At 36.7% G+C, this 25,131-nt stretch overlaps 1 protein-coding gene across 1 annotated transcript in view; it reads right to left on the bottom strand.

Moving 5' to 3' along the window:
* Positions 1–25,131, bottom strand: part of STK26 (serine/threonine kinase 26) — a 79,267-nt gene that overhangs the window by 31,016 nt on the left and 23,120 nt on the right. Inside the window, exon 3 of the mRNA XM_054576969.1 lies at positions 4,454–4,684. Within this exon, the coding sequence (XP_054432944.1) occupies positions 4,454–4,684 (231 nt within the window). The remainder of the gene's footprint in view (positions 1–4,453; positions 4,685–25,131) is intronic.

Here is a 25,131-nt window from a genome sequence, read left to right as displayed (position 1 = left end):
GGGCTTTTTTGTGTGCCGGGAGTTTCTTGATGACTGCTTCAATTTCCCCAGCTGTTACCGGTCTGTTCAAGCTTTCTGTTTCTTTCTCCTTCAGTGTTGGAAGATTATACTTTTCTAGAAATTTGTCCATTTCATCAAGGTTTTCAAATTTCTTGGCATATAATTGTTCACAGTTGTTTCTGACAATCCTTTGTATTTTTGCGATATCAGTAGTTATTTCTCCTCTTTCATTTCTGATATTATTAATTTCGGTCCTCTCCCTTTTTTTTTGATGAGTCTGCTTAAAGGTTTGTCAATTTTATTTATCTTTTCAAAGAACCAGCTTCTGGATTGGCTGATCCTTTGAATTGTTCTTTTCGTCTCTATATCATTCATTCTGCTCTCATCTTGACTATTTCCTTCCTTCTACTTGCTTTCGGATGTAGTTGTTGTTGTTTCTCCAGTTCTTGAAGTTGTAGTGTTAGGTCTTTTATTTGAAATGTTTCTATCTTTTTTAGGTAAGCCTTTTTTAGGTAAGTGCTATGAACTTCCCTCTCAGGAGTGCCTTTTCTGTGTCCCATAGGTTTTGGACTGTTGTCTGTTCATTTTCATTTATTTTCAGAAATTTTTTTATTTCTTCTCTTATCTCATTATTGACCCATTCATTGTTTAATAGTCTACTGTTCAGTCTCCATGAGTTTGCAAGTTTTTGAAGTTTCTCTTTGAGGTTGATCTCCAGTTTCAAGCCCTTGTGGTCCGAGAAAAAGTTTGGTATTATTTCAATTTTCCTGAATTTGCTGAGGTTTGCTTTGTGTCCTATCATGTGGTCTATCTCTGAAAAACTGCCATGAGCATTTGAAAAGAACGTGTATTTTTCTTCTTTGGGATGTAAGGTTCTTTATATGTCAGTTAAGTCTCTTTGTTTCAGTGTTTCATTCAGTGCCACAGTATGTTTATTAATGTTTTGTTTGGAAGATCTGTCCATTTTTGACAGTGGGGTGTTGAAATCCCCTACTATCAGTGTGTTGCTCTCTATATCTTTTTTGAAGTCATCCAACAATTTCCATATAAACTTGGGGGCGCCTATATTGGGAGCATGTAAGTTTAGAATGTTGATGTCTTCTTGATAGATTCTTCCTTTAAGTAATATGAAGTGCCCCTCTGGGCCTCTCTTTATGGCCTTTGTTTTGAAATCTACTTTGTCTGATACAAGTATGGCAACCCCGGCCTTTTTCTCTTGCCCATTTGCTTGGAATATTTTTTTTCCACCCCTTTACTTTCAATCTGTGTAGGTCTCTTGCTCTCAGGTGGGTCTCTTGTAGGCAGCATATGTGTGGGTCATGTTTTCTTATCCATACAGCTACCCTGTGTCTTTTGATTGGGGCATTTCATCCATTCACATTGAGAGATATTACTGATAGAAACGTACTCATCTTTTCTCTTTGTACCTGTGTTCCTCTCTCTCTCATTCTTTTCCTTCATCTGCTTAAACCAATCCCCTTAGCATATCTTGGAGTGCTGGTTTGGTAGAGATGTATTCTTTTAGTCTTCTCTTGTCTGGGAAACTCCTTATTTCCCCTTCTATTTTAATGGAGAGCCTTGCTGGATAGAGCAGCCTTGGCTGTAGGCCCTTGCTCTTTATGACTTGGAATATTTGTTGCCATTCCCTTCTGGCTTGGAGTGTTTCTGTTGAGAAGTCAGCTCCTAGACGTATCAGGGCCCCCTTGTATGTTACTTTTTCCTTCTCCCTTGCTGCTTTGAGGATTCTCTCTTTGTCTTTGATAGTTGCCATTTTAATGATGATATGTCTTTGACTGGACCTCCTTGAGTCCCTCTTGAGTGGGGTCCTCTGTACCTCCTGGATCCATGACAGCCTTTCTCTCCTCAAATTAGGAAAATTTTCCATCAATACTTTTTTGAGGAGTTTCTCTATCCCTTGGTCCTCTTCTTCTCCTTCTGGTATCCCTATTATACGGATATTATTGCATTTCAGGTTGTCCTGCATTTCCCTAACTGCCTCTTCATTCTTTTTGAGTCTTTTTTCCATCTCTTGTTATTTCTGGGATCTTTTTTATATCTTATCCTCCATCTCACTCATTCGATCCTCGGCTTCATCCAGCCTGCTTTGGATTCCTTCTACTCTGTTCTTCAATTCAGAAATGGTATTCTTCATATCATCTTATGTCTTCTTGATAGTTTTTATGTCTTTTTCCATGTTGATATAATTTGCTGTAAGATTCTGATAGTTTTTCTGCAGTTTCTTATTGTTCTCTTTGAGTTGTCTGAGGTCACTGAGCTTCCTTAGAACCATTGTTTTGAATTCAGTATCTGATAATTCCCTTGCCTCTATTTCATTGAGCTCTCTCTGTGGTGAGTCCCCTTTTCCACTCATTTGGGGGTAACTTCTTTTTCTTCCCATTTTTTGAGAGTCGTTAAGTAATTTACTTATTTATATATTTATCTTTGCTTTTGCTTCAATTGGGCTGTCTAGATTTCCTGACTTTGTGGATTAAACTTCTATTGCAGTAGATGGGTCTCTTTATTTATTTATTTATAAAATAACTCGTTTTAAATAGGGTGTATTTAATATTTTAACTTAGATACCAAAAGTAGCTTTTCTGTTAGATGCCTAAAAATGGGAAGGGTTTCGGTGTGTTCTAGGGTCGGTCTGGAATTACCAGGATTCAATCCACTAAAAGTAGACCAGAATGAGCATACAAGACATAAACACAAATATAGACACACAAAAAGAAATTCTTAGGGCATCCTACAACCAAGTTTACTATGATAATTAGGAAAAGGACCTAAAACTACTGAGATTGAGTAACCATAGGGTTACTAAAGAAGAACTGGACTGCTAAATAAACCTTCTACAAAGGAATACGAATGCAAATATGTTACAAATAATCATGTATATAGTAAAATGTAATAATAGCTTATCCTAATAAGTAAATTGAACAGGAATTGCCAGCAGAACCACCTTTTCTTGAAAGCCTTTCTTGAAGACTTCATTCTACCCCCCCAGAAAAAGGCTAGACGTGACTACTTGCTTTTTTGTCCTATATTTGTATTTGTATATACTTAATCACAAAATCTGCACTTTTTTAGTGAAATATGGGATTATGAGCTCCTTAATAGCAGGAGTGATTGTTCATTTTTATATCTGGCTCCTAGTAAAGTGTAAGACACATAGTGACTCCTTGGCTGTTTAATGATTCATTCTTTCCACAATCATCTAATGCATGTAACATCAGAATAAACCAAACTTTGTAAAAAGACAGGGAAATTGATGATGAATTTCTATTATCAGTATTCACTAATATACAGAGATTATCCAAGGGTGGGTTTTTTTTTTTTTTTTTTTGGTCAGCAGAACATAAAATGACAGCATTAATTTTTATGCAGGCCAACAACTTTAGAAGTTGTAAACACACCCCTTTTGACCTAGAGATAGATGAAGAAAAAAATAGAACTCTCACTCCCATAAACCCTGAAAAGCAAAGATCTAACTAATAATGCCTTCCTTTAAAAAAAATTCAACACTAGGATAAAAATTTTTAATTTTCACATTATTGAAACTCTAACTTAAACTACATTTTTCTAACTATTTTTGCTTCACATTCAATAGACACAAACTAAACTTCTAACTCTGGATCCCAAGAATTCTTGGACTTACTAACCAAAGAGTTTTTTTGTTATGCAGTAACATTTTCATCTCCTGAAACTTTACATGTCTGCTAATTCCATTATCCTAGAAATTAACAATCCAACTTTTTTGGAGTGGGGCACAGATTTATTCAATTTAATTCCATTTTAACAAATATTTATTGTGTGCTTAAGATGTGCCATGCCCTGTGCTAAGTAGTATAAAAACCAAGACTGGCTGAGCAAAACTCCCTGCCATCAAGAAAAAAAGAGAAAGAATTCATGGCTATGGACAATAGGGTAATTGCAGGGGGCAGGGGAAGAGGGTGGATAGATATGGAAGAGGGTATAGGGTTGATAAATGGTAATGAAAAACAAATACAAAATAAATAAATATTTTTAAAAAGGAGCTCACAACCTGGAGAGAGAGGGAGCTATGAAAATAACCACCGTATCTCAATGGAATAAGTGACGTGCTTTCATATTCTATCAATTCTAAGGTTGAGACAGACTGGACCATTGAGAATAATGTGTGAAAGCACAGGAGAAAAGCTCTTTTTTCCAACAAAGGATATGTCTCAAGGACCAGCTGCATTTCTGTTCCTCCATCAATCCAAAAGTTCAGGCGTGGAAAAAACAGTGCAGAAGAGTATCGGGATGCATTGAGGATACAGCTGCTAAACCTACAAACAGCGAGATTCTGTCTGGAGACTAAAGACTGCCAAATGCTAACTTAAGACACTGCCTTTCAAAAAATGGAATTAAAAAAAGAAATAAAAACTTATAATGAAAATATGTTATGACTTAAATAAAATAACACACACATTACCTTTAAATATGATCCATAGTATTTTGTTACATATGAGCTATCACACTGACTCAAAACAGTTATTTCTTGCTGAATGTCTTCAATTTCATCTTCAGCTTCCTCCAGGTCTATGATTTTAATGGCAACCACTTGCTGGGTACGATTATCAATTCCTTTGAAAACTTCTCCAAAGGAGCCTTTCCCAATGCGTTCTAATTTTGTGAACAGTTCTTCTGGATCAGCTATATTATTCTAAAAGGTGGGAGAGAAAGAAAGAAAAGAACACAAATGTTTTGCATCAATTTTTTAAATGATGAAAAATAAATCACATAGTACATTAACACATTTTTTAAAGCATACCAATTCCCTTGACTCCTCACATGTGCTTTGTTAGAACAATGGTAATCCCAAATGGTCAGCTAGTCCATATTCTACTGGATCACATACACTCACTGGGCTTAGCTGATCCTGCTACCACAAACAATCCTATACAGCAAATGTTGTCTCTGATGCCTGCCAAAGGGTCAGAGACACTTTAGAACAAAGCAGCTGGTTATAGATAGTTTGCACATTAATGTTATGGTAGCAGTAATGAGAGAACTCCTAACCTAAGCAATAGGTAGATGAATCCTTATAAATTCTAACATTCCACCAGCAGTATATTACCTTTTAACTCTCCTTTTGTCTCTCCAACTTGGACATCTCAATCAGCCCCCCTACACTTCTAACCACACTGTAAACACATAGAACACCAAAGACTCAAGAATCTACAAGTCTCCTTTTTCACTTTACTTGCGATTTTATCTATGTTCTCATCAATGGCTGAGATAAGATTCTATGCCTTAATAATTGCTAGTACTGATGAAGAAATGGTAATATGTTGAACTTTCACAATTTACCTCATAGTGGGAATCCAGAGTAAGTCAAGCACAGGTTTTTAGGTTAAGAAATGTATAGGTATGGCTTAGATTTATAAATTCTTGTCCTTTCCTGACTCAGAATTATCCTTTATCTAATCATACATATTTGTAACTGAAATTTTGTTCCCATATGACAACCCTTATATGCTTACTTAAGCTCATATCACTGAATATTCAATATATTACTATTCAAGTAGAAACACAAGATCTCCAAATCTCCTAAAAAGGCACATTTTAACATATTTAAGTGCTTTATTACTCTAAATATAAAATTTTATTTTGAGTTCCTTCAAAATATAGGAGAATGCTATCTAGTTCTGGTTAGCTATCTATATTTAATTTGGACCTAGATCACCTGTTCGTTTACAATTTTATCTAGTCATCAATTTCAGGAGACAAAGACTTAGCATGTTCCCTTATGTATTCATTTATTAGATAAAGTGACCATTTAAGTTTATTTTTTCTTTCATCAAGCTCTTTGCACCATCATCACCAAATAGATCCACTAGTACTCCAGTACTCTGCCTAATTTCGAGTAACTTGAAAACTTATGATCACCTTAAAATTTTTTTCACCAACTTTTGTTTTCTTCAACATGCTTAAATAAAGTTTGCACATGACCTGCTTGATCTATAAGCTTTCTCATTTTCCTTGGTTAGAATTTTTTTCCATTTCTAAAAGCTACAGTTTCTATGTAATAATAGTCTCTTTGATGTTGTAAGGTACTTTTTATCCCCACCCACCTAGAGTACCCACATGAAACAAATATATCTTGAGCTTCCCATACAGGCTTTTAAAAACAGGCTAGACTTTCAGTAGGTTGGAAATGCTTTTTTAATGCTCACATTTTGTTACACAATGTTTTCCAAATTCTGAGTACTATCATTATTGATGTCTTTGGTCTTCTATTTCTTACCAAGACCTTGTACTTCATTGTCGTTACTATTACATAGTAGGTAAACCAAAGGTACTTCTCTTCCTACTTTTTGTGATGATGGTTCCTGTCTTTCTAGTACCTTGTGGTAAAAAAACAAACAAACAAAAAAGCCAAAAAAAAACTCATCAAACAGTTTGGTGACAGATTTACCCCCCTATAACTTTATAAATTATAAATTCAGTGGATTTCGAAAACCACAAAGAACAAATCTTTCAGTTTTATTGAGGTAACTATAAAACAAATCTACAAGTTGTAAATATGCCATGATTGAAAAAAACAGTATGTACTTTCTGATACACTTTCAAGTAGGAAGTATATTCATTAACTGTATAACTAATTTTTTGTTGTAAGAAACAAAAATTAAATCCTAGTCTTCCTAATTTGTATTTTATAAAGATGTGACTGAAACAATGAACCCCAGGGAGAAAACAGCTGTTCTTCCTTTCTATAACAAATGGGTTCCTGAAAGTATGTAAATCAAAGATTTAAAAACCAAGTCACATTTTGCATTTTAAAGAATCTCTGAAGTGAATTCTAAATCAAGGAATACCAAGTTGAAGAAAGAAAAAGAGAAAGATCCATCATTTATATAATGTTTGTACTCTTATTTGGGGACTAAAACTGCTCATGCAAAACCCTAACTTCCAAAATGGAGGAAATCATGACTACTAGTTTTCACTAGTATAACCTCACTTGCTTGCGTATCTAAGGATATATATCCCTGCCCTTTTTGCTAGTTCCTGAATTTCGGATTGAAAATACCTAAGTTTTAACTCCCCCCTCCCCTTTACCATCTCATAAGCTTCTTATATCAAAGTATCCTAAGTCTTTATTAAGATAGATTTCCTTTCTGTTTTTGGTGCAAGTGCAAAAGTCAAGTAAATAAATGGTAAACTTACCAAGTAATGCAATTTAAAAACCACGTATATAAAGAAGCTGATTTTCCCAGTGTTATTCACATTACTCTTCTTCAGAGCCTCTAAGGAAATCATTACCTCCCTCTCCACCCAAATCTAATATCCTTTTAAGAATATTAAAATTTCAAAATATTTCTACTCTACTGCCAAATTGCAGTTTGCTTCTATATCTGTATTTGTATTACCTTCTCAAAGCCGTAACCGAGGAAGGAGCTTTAAGTTCTGTAGCAGCAAATGGGAGGAATGGCTAATTAACTTCACACTGATTTATGATGAATGGTAGACAATTTATCCATGCCCCAGAAAAATGGGTCTGTGAAAAAATACAACTCACAGATCCACCTCAGAACATTTACATTGTTCCTAGACTGTCTTTACCTTTCTTTTTCTTGAATTTGGACTCTTCAGCTATAAGTACATTGTTACAAGTTTTAAGTTTTAAGCAGAGGTACCATTACTAGTAAAACAACAATGATAACACTAACTTTTTAGTATGGAAATATTCTTAAATCCAAAAAGGAAAAGCCTCTTTAAGTGCTCTCTAGTCCTAGCTGTGCATGAGAATCACCACTACAACTTTTAAAATGCAGATAACTAGGCCTCGTTTCAAAACAACTGAATTAGAATCTCTGAGTTTGGGTACAGCAATCAGTATTTTTTTTTGAAAAAGTACTCCAAACTATTTTCCATGTGACATGTTTTAACATCAGCATTTGGTAACCACTGAGCAGGTGTATCCTGAAATCTTGAATTTGTATCTTTGATTATATAAGGAATTCATTATCACTATTTTTCCCAGGCAAGCTTGTTGCTCTCTTCTAACTCTACACACTAAGAGGACAACTTGAAAATTGAAATTAAACCAAGAACACCTTGGTATTTATATACACATACCTATATTTTAAAAATTAAGTCTTCAATATTTATTCTAAGGATATCTCTCTAATACCCTCAAATAAGACTAGAAACAGTATTTACCAAAACATACAATGTATCCCATATACTTTGTATATGTACTCTTGAGCTTTTTATTTGTACCCAAAAGTCTATATAAAAATAACGTATATAAGAGTTTAAGATTTACATCTCAAAAACTGATGACAGTTTTGAGTAACAGTCAACACTGGTAAAGAGTTAAAAGTTTAGTTCTAGTCAGCTGGTAGAAAATGGATAGAAACGGTGGAGGGGGGTGTAGGGGAGAAAAATATTTTCCATGACACCAGAGTCTCCATAAGAAAATAAAGACCCAAAGAAATGGTTAAACTCATGTGTTTTGATGTTAGATTTGATGAAGACTAGAAAGTTGTGGAAAGATGTGAGCTAAGTGTCATAAACTGGAGGGAACTTAACAAATCCTGTTTGTTCAGATTGTTCTTGGTGTCTCCCTGTCTTCAGGGATGAGGGTGCTTTTTTCCTCAGTACAGAGAGAGGGAAGGTGGTGTGGGAGACTATATCAAAGTAACCTTCCCACTTCTGTCATTTTCTCAAACTTGTTCAGGTTAAAATATCCAACATGGCAAGGTACTATACTTTGAGGTAGCCTACCTTGAACCTCCTTGGGGGTATTAAGAATAAGTGAACAGGAGAAGAAAGAAAACTGTAGACAGAATTAGAATTCACCCTGGGCTTCTATGAGAATGGAGACCTATAGAGCCAAAGGTTAGAAAGAACTAAATTTAACAAAGTTAGTTTCTTTGAATCTGAAATAGCCAAATCAGACTATTTTTTTAATTTATTTATTTATTTTTTCAAATACATTTGTCTCTGCCTTCCCCCCACCACTTTCTCTTGCCTCCTCCCTCTCTCCCTCCCTCCCTCCCTCCCTGAACTCTTCTCCTTTAGTTTTGTCCATGAGTCCTTGCTATTTGTTCCTTGACTTTCCCCTTCCCTTCCTTTTCCCCCGCCCCCTTCCCTCCTTCCCTCTTGTCTCTGTGGGTTTCTTTTCCTTTCAGTGTGGCTCGTCTTATAGTGAAAACATAATAGATTTAGGGAAGAGAGGTAGATTTCTCAGAGGATTTGACCAGAGAGGGTTGAGTTCAGGTGTTCTGAAAGAACACTGGAGACCTAAGAACCAAGCTGAGCAAGGCTGACCTCAAACAACATTTGTGACTTGTCTTCATATTACTAAAACCCATTATATGAATGCTCTTGTTTATAGGATACTGTTTGCACTTTTACAAAGACTGATTATGTGTATAGGTCTATCAGTAACTCACTGAGGAGGAGAGGTATACAGGAAATAATGAGCAAAAAAAAAATGTGCTAATGATATCAACGCATAGAAAGGAAGGCCTCTTACAAATTCTCAAGAGGTAACACCAGGAGTGACCTGCAGTGAACTCAGGATTCACTGACAATCACAGAGTAACTAAAACTTTAACCTAACAATGTACTAAAAACTAGAGATACACCCAGTTAGCTACCTAGTATTTACTTTGTTCAGATTAGTTCTCCCAAACTAGACAGAAAATGTTTTTCTAGATCACTTACATGGCTATACTATTACCTGTCATCTAACAGGTAGAATACATGTAAATAAAAGTCATTCTCTAGTGATTCCATAACCCTCAAATTCAATTAGTTCTATTATGATTGCCTATGTTAAGATTTTTCAATTGCCCTATGAACACTGCTTATAAGTAAGTTTGTTGAGTGCTTCCTAATCAAGATATTGCCAGAGGAAAAATAAAGATTAAAATCAAAGTTATTTACCTCTTAGCACTGCTTGCATTCAAGACTGCAGGATACTATCTTTTTAAAGTGTTACAGCATATAATCCAAGCTCAAATGAGATCTCCCTGGGTAGAAATATAACAGTCACAGGCTTTGAGAACTGCAAGGAAATGTATAGGTCATTTGATCCAACTCCTTATCACCATCATCAGCAAAAAGTATTTATTGTATGCCTGCTGTGTCCTAGGCTAATACCACCAAATGGAAGTCATGAAATTTAAGGTTATTTATGTGAAATTAATGGTAGAAGTAGGGAAAGGCAATGAATGGAAAAATAAATACTGGAATAAAAACAAGTATAGACTCTTTGAGATGAAAAGGCACTTAGCAAACATCTGATTCAAAATTTATTTTTATAGGAAAATAACCCCCTGTAGCCTAGAGAGGTCATAAATTGTTCAAGGTTTTGAGGTGGTTCATTAGTGGCAAAACTCAACTTTTAAAAAATTTTTATTTTATTTATTATGCTATTATAGTTGACCTGATTTTTCACCCTTTGCTCTCCTCCACCCCATCCCTCCTCCCTCAGGCAGCCCCCACACTGTTGTCCATGCCTATGATTCATGCATATATATTCTTTGGCTACTGTGTTACCTGTGCTGTCCTTTACATCCCCATGTCCTTTACATCCCCATGACTATTTTGTAACTACCAACTTGTACTTCTTAATCTTTCACTTTTTTTCGCCCATCCCCTGTCCCCTTCTTACCTGGCAACCATCAATATGTTTTCTGAATCTATGATTCTGTTTCTGTTCTGCTTGCTTATTTTGTACTTTAGATTCAATTGTTGATAGATATGTATTTATTATCATTTTATCATTCATAGTTTTGATCTTCTTCTTAGAAAAGTCCCTTTAACATTTCATATAATACTGGTTTGATGATGATGAACTCCTTTAGTTTTTTCCTGTCTTGGAAGCTCTTTACCTCTCCTTCGGTTCTATATGATAGCTTAGCTGGAAAGAGTAATCTTGGTTGTAGGTCCTTGCTTTTCACCACTTTGAATATTTCTTGCCAATTCCTTTTAGCCTACAAAATTTCTTCTGAGAAATTAGCTGACATTCTTAGGGGAACTCCCCTATAGGTAACTATCGGCTTTTCTCTTGCTGCTTTTAAGTTTATCTCCTTGTCTTTAACCTCTGGCATTTTAATTATGATGCGTCTTGCTGTGGGACTCTTTGGGTTCATCTTGGTTGGGACTCTCTGTGGTTCCTGAACTTACATGTTTATTTCATTCACCAGTTAGGGAAGTTTTCTGTCATTATTTTTTCAAATAGGTTTTCAATTTCTTGCTCTCTCTCCTCCTTCAGGCACCCTCATGATGTGAATGTTGGTATACTTGAAGTTGTCCTAGAGCTTCTTACACTATCCTCATTTAAAAAAAAATCCTTCTCTTCTTGCTGTTCTGATTGGGTATATTTTGCTTAACTATATTCCAAGTCACTGACTTCTTGGCTTCATCCACTCTATTTTCGATTTCTTGTAAATTGTTCTTCATTTCAGTTAGTGTATTCTTAATTTCTGACTGGTTCTTTTTTATGGTTTCCATGTCCTTTTTTATGCTGTTGAAGTTCTGAGTTCACCTGTTCTTCCCCTAAGTTCTTTGAGCATCATTATAACCAGTACTTGAACTCTGCACCTAGAAGCTTGCTTGTCTCCATTTTGCGTAGTTCTTTCTCTGGAGTTTTGTTCTATTCTTTCACTTGGGCCATGTTTGTCTCCCCATTTTAGCAGTTTCCCTGTGTTTGTTTCTATGTATTAGGTAGAGCTGCTACTTCTTCCAGGCTTGGTAGAGTGGCCTGATGTAATAGGTGTCCTGTAGGGTTTAGTGGCACAGCCTCCCCTATCACTCAAACTGGGTACACAAGGTGCACTCACCAATGTGGGCTGTGTACACCCTGCTCTTGGAGTTGAACCTTAATTGCTGTTGGAAGATCAATGGGAGGGATTTACCCAGGCCAATCAGCTTCAAGGACTGGCTGTGACCACTGACCACCAACCTCCAACCACTGTGGAAGATCGGCTGTGCAGAGTCCCACTCATAGAGTAAGATTTACTTCAGCAGAGCTCTGGTGCCTGCTGAGTCTGCCCCATGAGTGTGTTACTTTTGGAGGTGATTGGGTGGTGGTGCTACCACATGGTCTGCCACTGTCCTCTGGGTGTGGTGGCTCTAGGGTTCTCTGAAAGGTGCAGGTCAAGGTCAGCCACTGCCTGTGTTTTGTAAGAGCCACCTGGCATAAGCTGCAAAGCGATCTGCAGATGGCTGCTACTTATGCTGGACTTGGAGGTGCCCAGGCAAGGCCAAACTGTGAACGAAGGCCAGGTGCTGCTAGTGCTGGGCCTGGGGCCACTTAGAAAGAGGTATGGGGCTTGCTGAGGCCAGATTTTGTTTGAAAGGATTTAGGAAAATCTGAAGCATGGGCCAAGAAAAGCCATTAATATGGAAAAGCCACTGGAAACAGCTTGGGTGGGCCCTAAAGTTGGGTGGGGCAGAGCCTCAGAGAATCATGAGGATGGGGCAAACAGTGTGAGTCAGGTGATGGAGTCTCAGATATGATTCTTGTCTGTCAGCTCTGTGAGGGGAGGGCCCAGAAAAGGAACAATGGCCTCTGCCAGCACTTTTCTCTGGGAGAAAGCTGCCCCTCCAACTCTCACCCTGATACAGGTCAACTCAGTTCATCCCTGTCTGCCTCTGGTGTCTTTCAAGCTGTTGCCCCAGTGCTAGAGCTCAGAGTCAGTGAGTCTGAGTAAGTCCGTGTGTGGACCCTTTAAGAGAAACTGCCTGGGAATCCAGAAGTTTCTATCTTCCACAGCCTCAATCTCCACTGTTTACCATTGGAAGTTATGGGAACTTATCTATCTGGCACTGAAGCCCTGGGCTGGGTGGGGGGTGCCTGCTGTGGGGCTGGAACTGCTCACTCTTGAGATACCCCTTCCAATTTTTATCTACTACATGTGGGTGTGGAACCAACCCATTTTGTATCTCCACCCTTCTTACCAGTCTCAGTGTGGTTTCTTCTTTAATTCTGTTGTTGTAGAACTTCAATTCAGCTCAATTTCTGGCAGTTCTGAATGACAAATTTTCTGTACTTTATTTGTAATTTTGATGTTGTTGTACAAGGAGGTGAGCTGTGTTTACCTACACTGCTATCTTAGCTTTCTCCTGCAAAGCTGAAACTTGAACCCAGGACTCCTGACTTTTAAGTCTAAGGTTCTTTCACTACAGCTTGGATTAATATGTAACTTAAACTACATTTTTTTGCTATAAAACCAAAATTATTTTCCATCATAAACAAATCCCACAACTGCCCAATGTCTACTTAGAAATAGCCCCGTATTTCAAAAATTAAAAAAATTGTAATTTAAAATAGAACTTGTATTCTTCAAATGAATAATTACTTAGAGTTATTGAAACACTCTGCAATTTGCTGATGCTTGTATATATACACAATTACCAAATATTTCATATTACAATTTTACTAGGAGTGAGCTATATGTAAACTTGACTTTTTGGCAAGGTTACTATACTAGGTCCATTTTTTTCCACATTAATAACTAGACTGAAATAGGCTAACCTTTAGAGTGTGGGAGGCAAAATACTGATGGTAATCCACCCATAAGATCTGATGTCCAGAAGCCAAAGGCTCCACTTCCAGTTTTATCATTGATTTATTGTAGACTTCAGTAACCCTTAACACTAAGATTTTTAGTTCTGCTTACAAAAAAAACCCTTCAAATTGATGAAATTTTCCAAGAATAAAAATATTCCTGTGGTAGATTTTATATAAGCATAGAATTGTTAAAGTACCATGTGAATACTCAAATTACTTTAATAATAAGAGAGATGAAGAAACTCCTAAGTTTTTGTAAACTTTTGAAAATTGAGATATTAGAAGAGTATTTCTCTACTTTGTACAACCTCAGGTTAATATTATAAGTAGTGATAAAATGTTATAGAATTCTTAAGAGACCTCTGTGATTCATATTTCTGAAATAAACTATGTAGCTTCACTATATTTTGTATATAATACGGTAAGACTTCAGATATAAATTAAGTATGTCTGTATATGTTTGAAAACTAAACATAAATAATTGGGCCTGTGGTCCAATTTCTTTAGGTGGTCAGTTTGAGTTTGTGTTTCTATGTTTATGAGAGCTCAAAATATTTATCTACACACAAAGAATATGTTCTTAGTTTACCTATTTTTATGGCATACTAATATTTTTACATCTCTCTCAAAGGTTATTATAACTTGCTTTTGCAACATAAAGTATAAGTGAAATTGTCCGATGTTACGTACGTGCAATGAAATAAATGAGATGTATAGTCAACAACCCTGGGTTTTCTTCTGGTCATCATACAGCATTTTATCAACTCACAGTGGAGTCTCTGTCTTTCCTTACTTGCTTAAAACACAGTTTTGACATAGATGAAGTAGCAGAAAGGTAGCCCTGGTCTTAATGGCAAAGCAGAAAATCAAAGTTCTCACACAGTATTACTTTCTATCCTTAAGGCAACAATTTAAACTTTCAACAGTACTGTGCATAGCAACAAGAAAAATGTGTTGGTAAGGCAGAAATAAAATTAAATTTGTAAGTACTTTTTCATGTTCCCTTTATTATTCTTTTTAAATGCACATTAGCAAAAATACTTAGAATAGAAATATTTTAGTAAAGGATAACATTGTTAAATTTATTACCAAAGGTTTTGACACAGCTGCATGAATAACAGCAGTTTGAGGAGTTTCTCCTGATTAATAACTTTGAGTCTACTTCATCTTCTAAGAACAAAAGAATAATTGGTAATATTCCTTCATCTTAATTCCTCCTACTCAAGATAGGATAAGAGAAGCCCTTCCTCTGTCTCCTAATTTGCATTCTTCTCTTTACCCAAGCTGAGATCAGAGGAGAAGAACGATGAAGTAAGTGGGACACATTCTGGGATGTGAAGAATGCGTTTCTTTAAATATTTTTGTAGGACAGTTCGATTTACAATCTGGTAAAGAAGAATGAAACAGTTCTTTGATTCTATTATCACTTTATCACATACTACATTTTTCCAAAGAAAAAATGAAATACAGGCAGGATGATAAGGAATTTAACTATAATATCCTCCACCTTAGAAATTTTCAATCAAGAAACCAAGTCATAATAGGCAGCACTTTTATTAGCTCCATTTCCCAGACAGATCTTTAAATTCCTGTTATTTCCATTTAAAATGGAAATGTCAGATTATTTTGTTCTGCCAGATCAATTATCTTTGGATCAAAGACCTCTTAAAATAAAAGAAATAACTAATTTTGTCTTTTTGGCTAACTCTCTGGGATCTAAAGTTCCTTTGTTTTTAATTAATTCATGGGTAAGGGGAAGGAAACATTCTGCAAACAATCACATTCTTCTCTCAATAAACCAAAACTCAAGGCTATCATCACAATAAATGCTGGATGCAAATTCCATTGCCTCCATTAACTAATTTCTCTCTGACTTTACAAACATTCCAAAAGAAAAAGGAGGTTTGGTTTCTTATATGTATTACAGAAGTAAGAGAGAAAAGAGGTCAGGCAAATTGGCTTAATTTTGCTTACCATGGAGCCTATAAGAAACCAGTGATTAAATGTCAGCTTCACCATCTGTATATTGAAGGGGAGACGTGGGCTCAATGATCTCTAAATTATCTACTATTCTCATTTTGTGAATTTGTGAAATATTGTAAGCCAAATCCTTTTGTTTCCCTGCTTGTACCACTAGCATCTGCCCATTATATTTCTGAAGCAATCATTAAGGTAACGATGAATTGGCATTGGCCACATGGCCAATTTTATAGTGGTATTTAATGGCTCAAATGAAAAGTATATACTACCCCATTGTTCAAGAAAGAACTTAAAAATTGTTAGTTGACTGCATTCAAGTTCCAGCTCTCTGATACTATAATGAAGAAGGCTCAGAAGCCAAGTATGGATAAAGAGCAACAGACTGTCCAGACTGACCTTCCACTCCTCATACTGGCTATGTTTCGTTATATGAGTGGCTGCTCCAAGGAAGTCGAGTGGAGCTAGAGTTCAGCTCATACAGGGCCTAAGCTTCTACTACTCTTCCTCTCCTTCAACTATAAAGTAAATTCATTAAGAAAGTAAAGTAGCACTTAGAAAGTAACCTAGTTTACACTTGACCATATACAGCAGTAGAACATCCAACAAAACTAAGTGCACAAAGGTAAAATTTCAGGGCTGACTTACCATATCCTCACCCCAATGGTTCAATGAGTAGTAGCCTAGACACAAAAACTTAAATGCAATCTTCTACTGGAGAACAATCCACTTTTTGTTAATTTTGAGCCTTTGAGTCATTCTATTTTCTTCATCAACAATAACTCTACCTCTCTCCTCCATCCATCAAAATTCCTCATCTCATTAAAAAATACCTCTCCAACTCCCCAGGGGAAGTTGATCACCCAAACACAATCAGTTGCTTCATCCTCTGCCATCCCACAGCCTTTTTCTTGAGCCTCTATTACAGCATGCATTATCTTTGCATTCTCATTTATTGTCATGACCTTTCTATTTTCTATTTTCTAATGAGTAAGCTCATTAAGGAATGGGATCTGTCTCACTAAGTACCACTTACCTTCACAGGACCCAGTATATTGCTTTGTATACTGTGGGCCTTGGATGTTTGCAGGTTGTTTACCTGGAGGCCCTCCTAAGACGTAGTCATTGACATGTGATTTTCCTTTCATTTACTATTTGATTTCTGACTTTTGATGGAAGGGAGATTACATTCAATAAACTGAAGAATATTAAAATAGGTATGAAATGCTAAGTCAATCCCTTTTCTCACATATGATTGACATAATAAAAGCTTTCCAAAGTGACAAGTGAGATTTTTTTTCTTTCTATTGAAGAGCTTTTTTTTTTTAATGAAATTGATTGGGGTGACGTTGGTTAATAAAATTATACAGGCTTCATGTATACAATTCTTTAATACATAATCTATATATTGTATTGTGTGTTTATCACCCTAAGTCAAGTCTCCGTCCATGACCATTCCCGCCTCCCTTATCTTCTTCTACCTTCCTCCACCCTCTTTTCCCTCTGGTAATCACCATACTGTTGTCTGTATCTATGCGTTTTGAGTTTTTATTTATTTATATTTTTTGCTTAATCTCTTTATCTTTAAAACCCAGCTCACAACCCCCTCCTTTATGACAGCTGTCAGTCTGTTCTCTGTATCTATGAGTCTGTTTCTATTTTGTTTGTTAGTTTATTTTGTTCATTAGATACCACATATAAGTGAAATTACTGGATTTTGCCATGTGTAATGTGCACACACATTTTTGGCCCAAACTTTCAGGGAAAAAATCTTCCGTTTTAAGTTTTTAATTCAATTTTTATTTATGTATATTTAGATGCTTGTTTGTGTATTATAAAGGAACTTTAGCATTTATTTTTGAACATATTATGGTACAAGAAATTTTATATACCAATACCAAATTTATGATATTTACACATCATAGAAGCCAAGAATTCTTCGTCACTGTCACTATCAGAAGTATCATCTTCAATTTCTCTATTACCAGTGTCTTCTGAAGAGTCACTTTCCTCATCCCGGTAAATTTCATTATCATCAGTTCCACCCATAGAATTGCTGATGCTGCATTTTTAAAATAATTTCAAAACCACTTCCTTCTTGACACTGTTCCATGATCTTAGGATCCAGTCACAAGCCTGGACAATGGATGCTTCCTTGATCCTGCCTGTAGGTGTTAAATCATCACCAGACAACTGCATCTACGACGTCCACTCTTTCTTCATTAGGGCCTTAAAGGGCTTGTTTACTGACACATCAAGAGGTTGTAGTTGGCTGGTTACTGCAACAGGTATCACAGCAAGTTGGGTTTTCAAATGCACTCTGCAATTGCTTTTGCACTTTGTGTAGCATGGGTTTTGAAGTGATCAAAAACAAGCAAAGCTGGTTTTTTAGGTTAAGCCTCCAGGCCTTTGTGACCAGATTTTGTAAAACCACATTTTCATGCCTTCTACATTCATCCATCTATTTTCATGCCCTTGGAGAATAACTCTGCTTGGAATCTTTCCTTTGGAAAAGTTTTTCTTTTAAAGATGATCATAAGTGGTAGCTTTGTCCCAGCTGCACAACAAGCTAGAACAACAGTGAAATGTGTTTTCTTATGACCACTAATTTTAACAGCCATGGCCTTTGCTCCTGTGATGTTAAGAGTTCGTTGGATGGTACATCAAATGTGAGTGGGACCTCATCCATACTGGTGATTTGGGACAGCTCAAAGTTGTATTTTGAAGACTGATAACATAAGAATGAAATTCCAAGACTTGATTCTCATAGGTTGATGGAAGATTTGGGGCAAGTTCAGTTCATGTCCTCATACTCAAACCTTCTCACTTCATAAAGTAAAAACACTATTTAGGTGTCCGTGAGAAATCATCAATGTTTTTTTTCTTGTGCAATCCTTTTACCTTCTTCTTGTATAATCTTGGTTGAACCAGAGATCCCAATTTGACGCTGTTCCACAATCCAAGTCTTCACTTCCTGCTCCAACCTCCAGCTACTTTGGAGGCTTCCCTCACATTACCTTCTTCTGTCTTGGCATCTGAAGAAGCATTTCTTCCTGTTGCCCCACAATCTGGTGATACTTCCTGTCAAAGGAGGTCTGAAATTTCTCTCAGCAGCTCTGTTGTCATGCTTTTTAGCATATTTAATAACTTTTAGCTTAAAGCTTGCAGTGTATGAAAACCATTTCAACATTTTCCAAGGGATTTTCCACTAATTTCTCCCACCTAAAGTGTACAAAGAGAAATGCTGTGCTGTTCACCCTACGGTAAAAAAGTCAGCATCAACTATCTTATCAAGTGTATAACAATCTGCATCACCTATCTTACTCTGTGGATAAAAATATGTCATTCTTTGTTTCATTTCATTGCATTGTTGGCAAAGACTGCTTTCTTTGCCAGTTCGTTATAAGTACCACAAAACTGATTATCATATTCCAGGGTATTTTGCATATGGATACCGTTATTTCTTTCTAGAGTTGCACTTTTAATGCTTAAGAATAAATAAAAGAATTAAAAACATTCATACAGATACAGAATTAGTACTACTCATGTATAATGTGCATCCTTATTTTCCCTAAGAAAGGTGGGCAGATATATAGTGCCGGGAAGGCAAGGTGGCAGACAAAATAATGGAAGACACACTGACCTCCTGCCAGGATGAATCTGGAATTACAACAAAAATGTGGAGAAATCACCTGGGAACAAACAACTGAACAATAGTGAGAGAGAAGCCTTATAATCTCAGACAGACAGAAGAATCAGCTTTAGCACAACCTAACTGGTAAGGAGCGTGGTGGAGACCCAAGAAGGTGGGAGGGATGCCTATGGGCTGCAGTGCCAGAGGAATATTTAAATGGCCAATAGGAAACCTCTGAGAAGAGTAGTGTCTAAACCATAAGCGGGGATCCACAGCCTATAGCACCACAGCCCAAAAAGGACACATATAACAGCCAGCTGCAAAAAGCAGCAGGGTTATTTTCTGCTACAGATGGGAGGCTGGAGATGCAAAGAGCCATTTAAAGGGCCAACATATAAATTTTTATTGACAGCCACTTACTCAGGGCTCCAGAAAAGGTGGGGGCAGAGTGGACTAGAGATGCCTGAAGAGAGACGGAGGTGAGGAGGCTTTGGAGAGAGAACTAAGGGAATACCCGGAGGGATCCCAGTGCTGAGTCATCCCCCATATAGCAGCAGCCATCTTCCTCAGGCAGACCATTCCCCTAAGTGGCAGCAGCGTGAGAGAAAACAATAGCTCTGCCCCTAGAAGGGATTCTGCCCTGGCCCTGTGGAGCTTAAACCTGACTGCTGAGTAGAGTGACAGTCACAGATAGTAGATCCCTCACTAAAGGGGGCGCAGAGTGGTCTACAAATGTATGAGGAGACACTAGGGACAGAGGTTTTGGGAAGAGAACTGAGAGAATAGCTGGCAGGATCCCAGAGCTGAGTCATCTCTGACATGGCAGCAGCCATCTGGCTCAGGCAGACCAAGCCCCTGAGTGGCAGCAGCAAGAAAGGACACAATAACCCCACCCACAGGAGGGACTCTACCCCACCCCGTGGTGCCTAAGCCTGAGTGCTGAGTACAGAATGACTAGATTAACAACTGAAGGAGACAGCCACAGACAGAAGATTCCTGGAAGTCTTGAACACACTGCCTAAGTTCAACATCTGACATCATCAGAGGCAGATCCAGAAAGAAAAAGCAGCAGTAAATACTAGAGGCTACTGCAATCAAATCCAATGTGGTCTTCTACATGATTGGTGATATTTTCATTACTTGGTAGCATTTCATGTTCCTTTCAGGTCCATCAAGTTTGTGCATGTTAATCATTAGGTTTTATACTAACATGTTTATTTCTTCCTTTATTATAATAGTGTTAATCTATTTAAACCATTATTACTACTGGTTCATTTGCTGTTGAGAGTGGGATTGCAGAGGGGAGTTATTTTTGAATATATGGGTTTGTTTCCTGGGCTTTGTGGTTTTGTTCTAGTAGCACCTCAACAAAAACAAACAAGACATGGTGGGCAGAGTGACCCTCAGTCAACAAGCTGGATGATAGGACCCAACAAAAAAAGACCAAACAAATTTCAAAACCGAATTACTTCCAGAGAGCCAAAATAAATGGTATAAAAAACAACCAAAGAGCAACAAGTTTAGGAGATTAAGGAAACGGCAGCAATGAATCTCACAGGCTGCATACCACAGAAGTTCACACCACAAAGTCAGTAAGTCAAGACAGATTAATTTAAGAAGCAGGAGCTAAAAAGAAGTGTCTCACAAATAATGCGAAGACAAAAAAGTAACCTTCACTCAAAGGGAAAGGAGGAGCCCCAAAAAGAGAACTAAATGAATAGACACAAAGAAGCTATCAGATTTGAGTTAAAAAAAAAAATGACTCTAAGGAAGCTCAATGAGCTCAGTGAGCTCAGAGAGAATTTCCAAAAATTACAGGGCAACATCAAGGAACTTACTGCAAACTATGTAAGTATGAAAAAGGACATAAAAACTATGAACAAGAGGAAAGAGGAAATGAAGAATACAATTTCTGAACAGAAGAACACAGTAGAAGGAATCGAAAGCAGGCTATATGAAGATCAAATCAGTGAGCTGGAGGACAAGGTAGAAAAAAGCTACCAGAAAAGCAAGAACATGAAAAAAGGTTAAAAAAGACGGAAGAGGTGCTTAGGGAAATTCAGGACAACGTGAAATGTAATAATATCATATAAGAGGGATAACAGAAGCATAAAAAAATGCACAAGAGACAGAAAACCTGTTTGAAAAAGTAATGATGGAAAACGTTCCTAATTTGAGGAGAGAAAAAGTCACACAAGTTCAGGAAGCACAGAGGGTCCCATTCAAGAGCAACACAATGAGGCCCACTCCAAGACACATCATCATTAAAAAGGCAAATATCAAAGACAGAGAATCCTAAAGGCAGCAAGGGATAAACAGGTAGTAACATATAAGGGAGCCCCGATACAGCTACCAGCTGACTTCTCAACAGAAATGCTACAAGCCAGAAGGGAATGGCAAGAAATATTCCAAGTCATGAAAAGCAAGGGCCTGCAGCCAAGACTATACAACCCAGCAAGGCTCTCAATTAAAATGGAAGGCGAACTAAGGAGTTTCCCAGAGAAAAGAAGGGTAAAAAATTCACTTCCACCAAACCAGCACGACAAGATATGCTGAAGGGACTGCTTTACGAAGATGAAGAAAAGGAGTGAGAAAGAGAGGAACACAGGAATGAGGGAAAAATGAATAAGTACCTATCAATAATAACTTTAAATGTGAATGAATTAAATGCTCCAATCAAAAGACACAGGATAGCCGAAAGGATAAAAAAAAAAAAAAAGAAAAAAACATGACCCACACATATGCTGCCTACAAGAGTCCCATCACAGAAGAAAGGACCTATACACACTGAAAGAAAAGGGATGGAAAAAAATGCTCCGAACAAATGGACAGGAAAACAACCCAGGGTCACAAAACTTATATCAGACAAAACAGATTTCAAAACAAAGAACAAATAAAGATACACAGAAGGATACTTCATAATCTCAAAGGAAGAATCCATCAAGACATAAACGTTGTAAACACATATGCACCCAACATAGGAGCGCCCAAATATATAAGAAAAATCTTGGAGGACTTCAAAAAAGATATAGACAGCAACACACTGAGAATAGGAGATTTTAACACCCCACTGTCAACAATGGCTAAATCTTCCAAACAAAATATCAACAAGGATATTGTGGAATAGAATGACACATTATATCAAATGGGCTTAACTGATATAGATAGATGATAGATAGATAGATAGATAGATATAGATATATATAAACTTTCATAACAAAGAAAAATACATTTGTTTCAAATGCACATGGAACATTCTAAAAAACAGAATACATGATAGGACACAAAACAAGCCTGAACAAACTCAAGAAAATTGAAATCATAAAAAGCATTTTTTCAGACCATAAGGGCTTGAACTAGTAACCAAACTCAAGGTAAAAACTCAATATCATTCAAACTCATGGAGATTGAATAGCATGTTATTAAAAAATGAACAGGCCAATAATGAGATCAAAGAAGAAATCAAAAGTTTTCTGGAAAAAAATAAAAATGAACACACAACAGCCCAAAACCTATGGGACACAGCAAAGACATTCCTGAGAGGGAAGTTCACAGCAATACAGGTCTACCTAAAAAAGATAGAAACATTTCAAATAAACAACCTAACCATACACTTGAAGAACTGGAGAAACAACAACAACAAAAAGCCCAGGACAAGTAGAAGAAAGGAAATAATCAAGATTAAAGCAAAATTGAATGACATAGACACTAAAAGAACAGTTCAACTGGTCAAAAACTCAGGAGCTGGTTGTTTGAAAAGATAAAACAAAATTGACAAGCCTTTAAGCAGACCATCAAGAAAAACAGGAAGAGGACCTAAATAAATAATATCAGAAATGAAAGAGGAGAAATTAACAACTGATAACACAGAAATACAAAGGATTGTAAGAAATTGCTAAGAACTATAATATGGCAAGAAATTTCAAAACTTGGGTGAAATGGATGAATTTCTAGAAAAATACAACCTTCCAAGACTGAATGAAGAAGCAGTAGAAAGCCTGAAAAGATCGATAACAACTGGTGAAATTGAAGCAGTAATAAAAAAACTCCCTGCACACAGAAACCCTGAACTGGATGGTTTCACAGGAGAATTTTACAAAACATTTAAGGAAGGGCTAACCCCTGTACTTCTCAAATTATTCCAAAAAATCCAAGACGGGGGAAGATTCTCAAACTTTTTGTAGGAGGCCAGGATTATCCAAATCCTAAGACACAGCAAAAAAAGAAAACTACAGGACAATATCACTGATGAACATAGATGCTAAAATCCTCAATAAAATATTGGCAAACGGCATCCAGCGATACATTAAAAAGATTATCCACCATGATCAAATGGGATCCATCCCAGGGTTGCAAGGATGGTTTGATATTCACAAATCAATAAATGTAATACCTCTCATAAACAAAAGGAGACAAAAATGACAAGATCATATCAATAGATGCAGAAAAAGCATTTCATAAGGTACAGCACCTGTTTATGATAAAAACATTCAGCAAAGTGGGAATAAAGGGGGCATACCTCAACATAATAAAGGCCAAATATGGAAAACCTACAGCCAACATCATACTCAATGGGCAAAAACTAAAAGCTTACCCACTAAGATCGGGAACAGCACAAGGATGTTCGCTTTCACCACTTCCATTCAACATAGTATTGGAAGTCCTAGCCACAGCGATCACACAAGAAAAATAAATAAAAGGCATCCAATTTGGAAACAAAGAAGTAAAACTGTCATTGTTTACAGATGACATGTTAGTATACATAGAAAACCCCATGGACTCCACCAAAAAGTACTCAACCTAAATGTGAGTTTGGCCAAACAGCAGGATACAAAGTCAATATTCGGAAATAGAAGGCAATTTTGTACACCAACAATGAAATATCAGCATCAGAAATCAGGAAAAAAAACCCATTGGCTATAGCAACAAGAAATATAAAGTACCTATGAAAAACCTAACCATGGAGGTAAAAGACCTAAACTCAGAAAACTACACAACACTGAAGGAAGAAGTTAAGGAAGATACAAATAAATGGAACACATACTGTGTTCATGGATTGGAAGAATTAACATCATCAAAATGTCCATACTACCCAAAGCAATTTATAGATTCAATGCAATCCCTATTAAAATACCAATGACATATTTCACAGATACAGAACAAACAGTTAAAACATTTACAAAGAACCACAAATGACCCCGAATAGCTGCAGCAATTTTGAGGAAGAGCAAACTAGGAGGGATCACAATACCTGACATCAAACTATATTACAAGGCCACTGCAATCAAAGCAGCCTGGTACTGGCATAAGAACAGACACATAGATCAATAGAACAGAATAGAGAGGCCAGAAATAAACCCATGTCTCTCTGGTCAATTAATATGCAACAAAGGGTGCAGAAGCATAAAATGTAGTACAAATATCCTCTACAACAAATGGTGTTGGGAGAGTTGGACAGCTACATGGAAATGATTGAAATTTAAGCACCAACTTATACACAAAAATAAACTCAAGATGCATAAAAGTCTTAAATATGTCTCAACGCCATAAAAGTCCTAGAGGAGAACATTGGCAGGAAACTCTCAGATATCTCACACAGCAATATTTTCACCGATATGTCTCCTAAGCAAGGGACATAAAAGAAGGAACAAACAAATGGGACTTCATCCAAATAAGAAGCTTCAGCATGGCTAAAGAAAACATCAGCAAAATGAAAAGGGAACCAACCATATGGGAAAATATATTTGCCAATGATACTTCAGACAAGGGTTTGATCTCCAAAATATATAAAGAAGTGATACAACTCTACTCCAAGAAGACAAATAATTCAATTAAAAAATGAGCAAAGGACCTGAGCAGGCTCTTCTTCTAGGAGGACACACAAAAGGCCCTGAGACATATGAAAAGATGCTCATCATCACTAGCCATCAGAGAGATGCAAATTAAAACCACAATGAGATACCACTTC

The sequence above is a fragment of the Pteronotus mesoamericanus genome, unplaced genomic scaffold (assembly GCF_021234165.1).
Source record: "Pteronotus mesoamericanus isolate MK-2021 breed Mesoamerican mustached bat unplaced genomic scaffold, CSHL_Meso_final contig_40, whole genome shotgun sequence".
NCBI classification, from domain to species: domain Eukaryota; kingdom Metazoa; phylum Chordata; class Mammalia; order Chiroptera; family Mormoopidae; genus Pteronotus; species Pteronotus mesoamericanus.
This window is presented reverse-complemented; position numbering and strand designations above follow the sequence as displayed.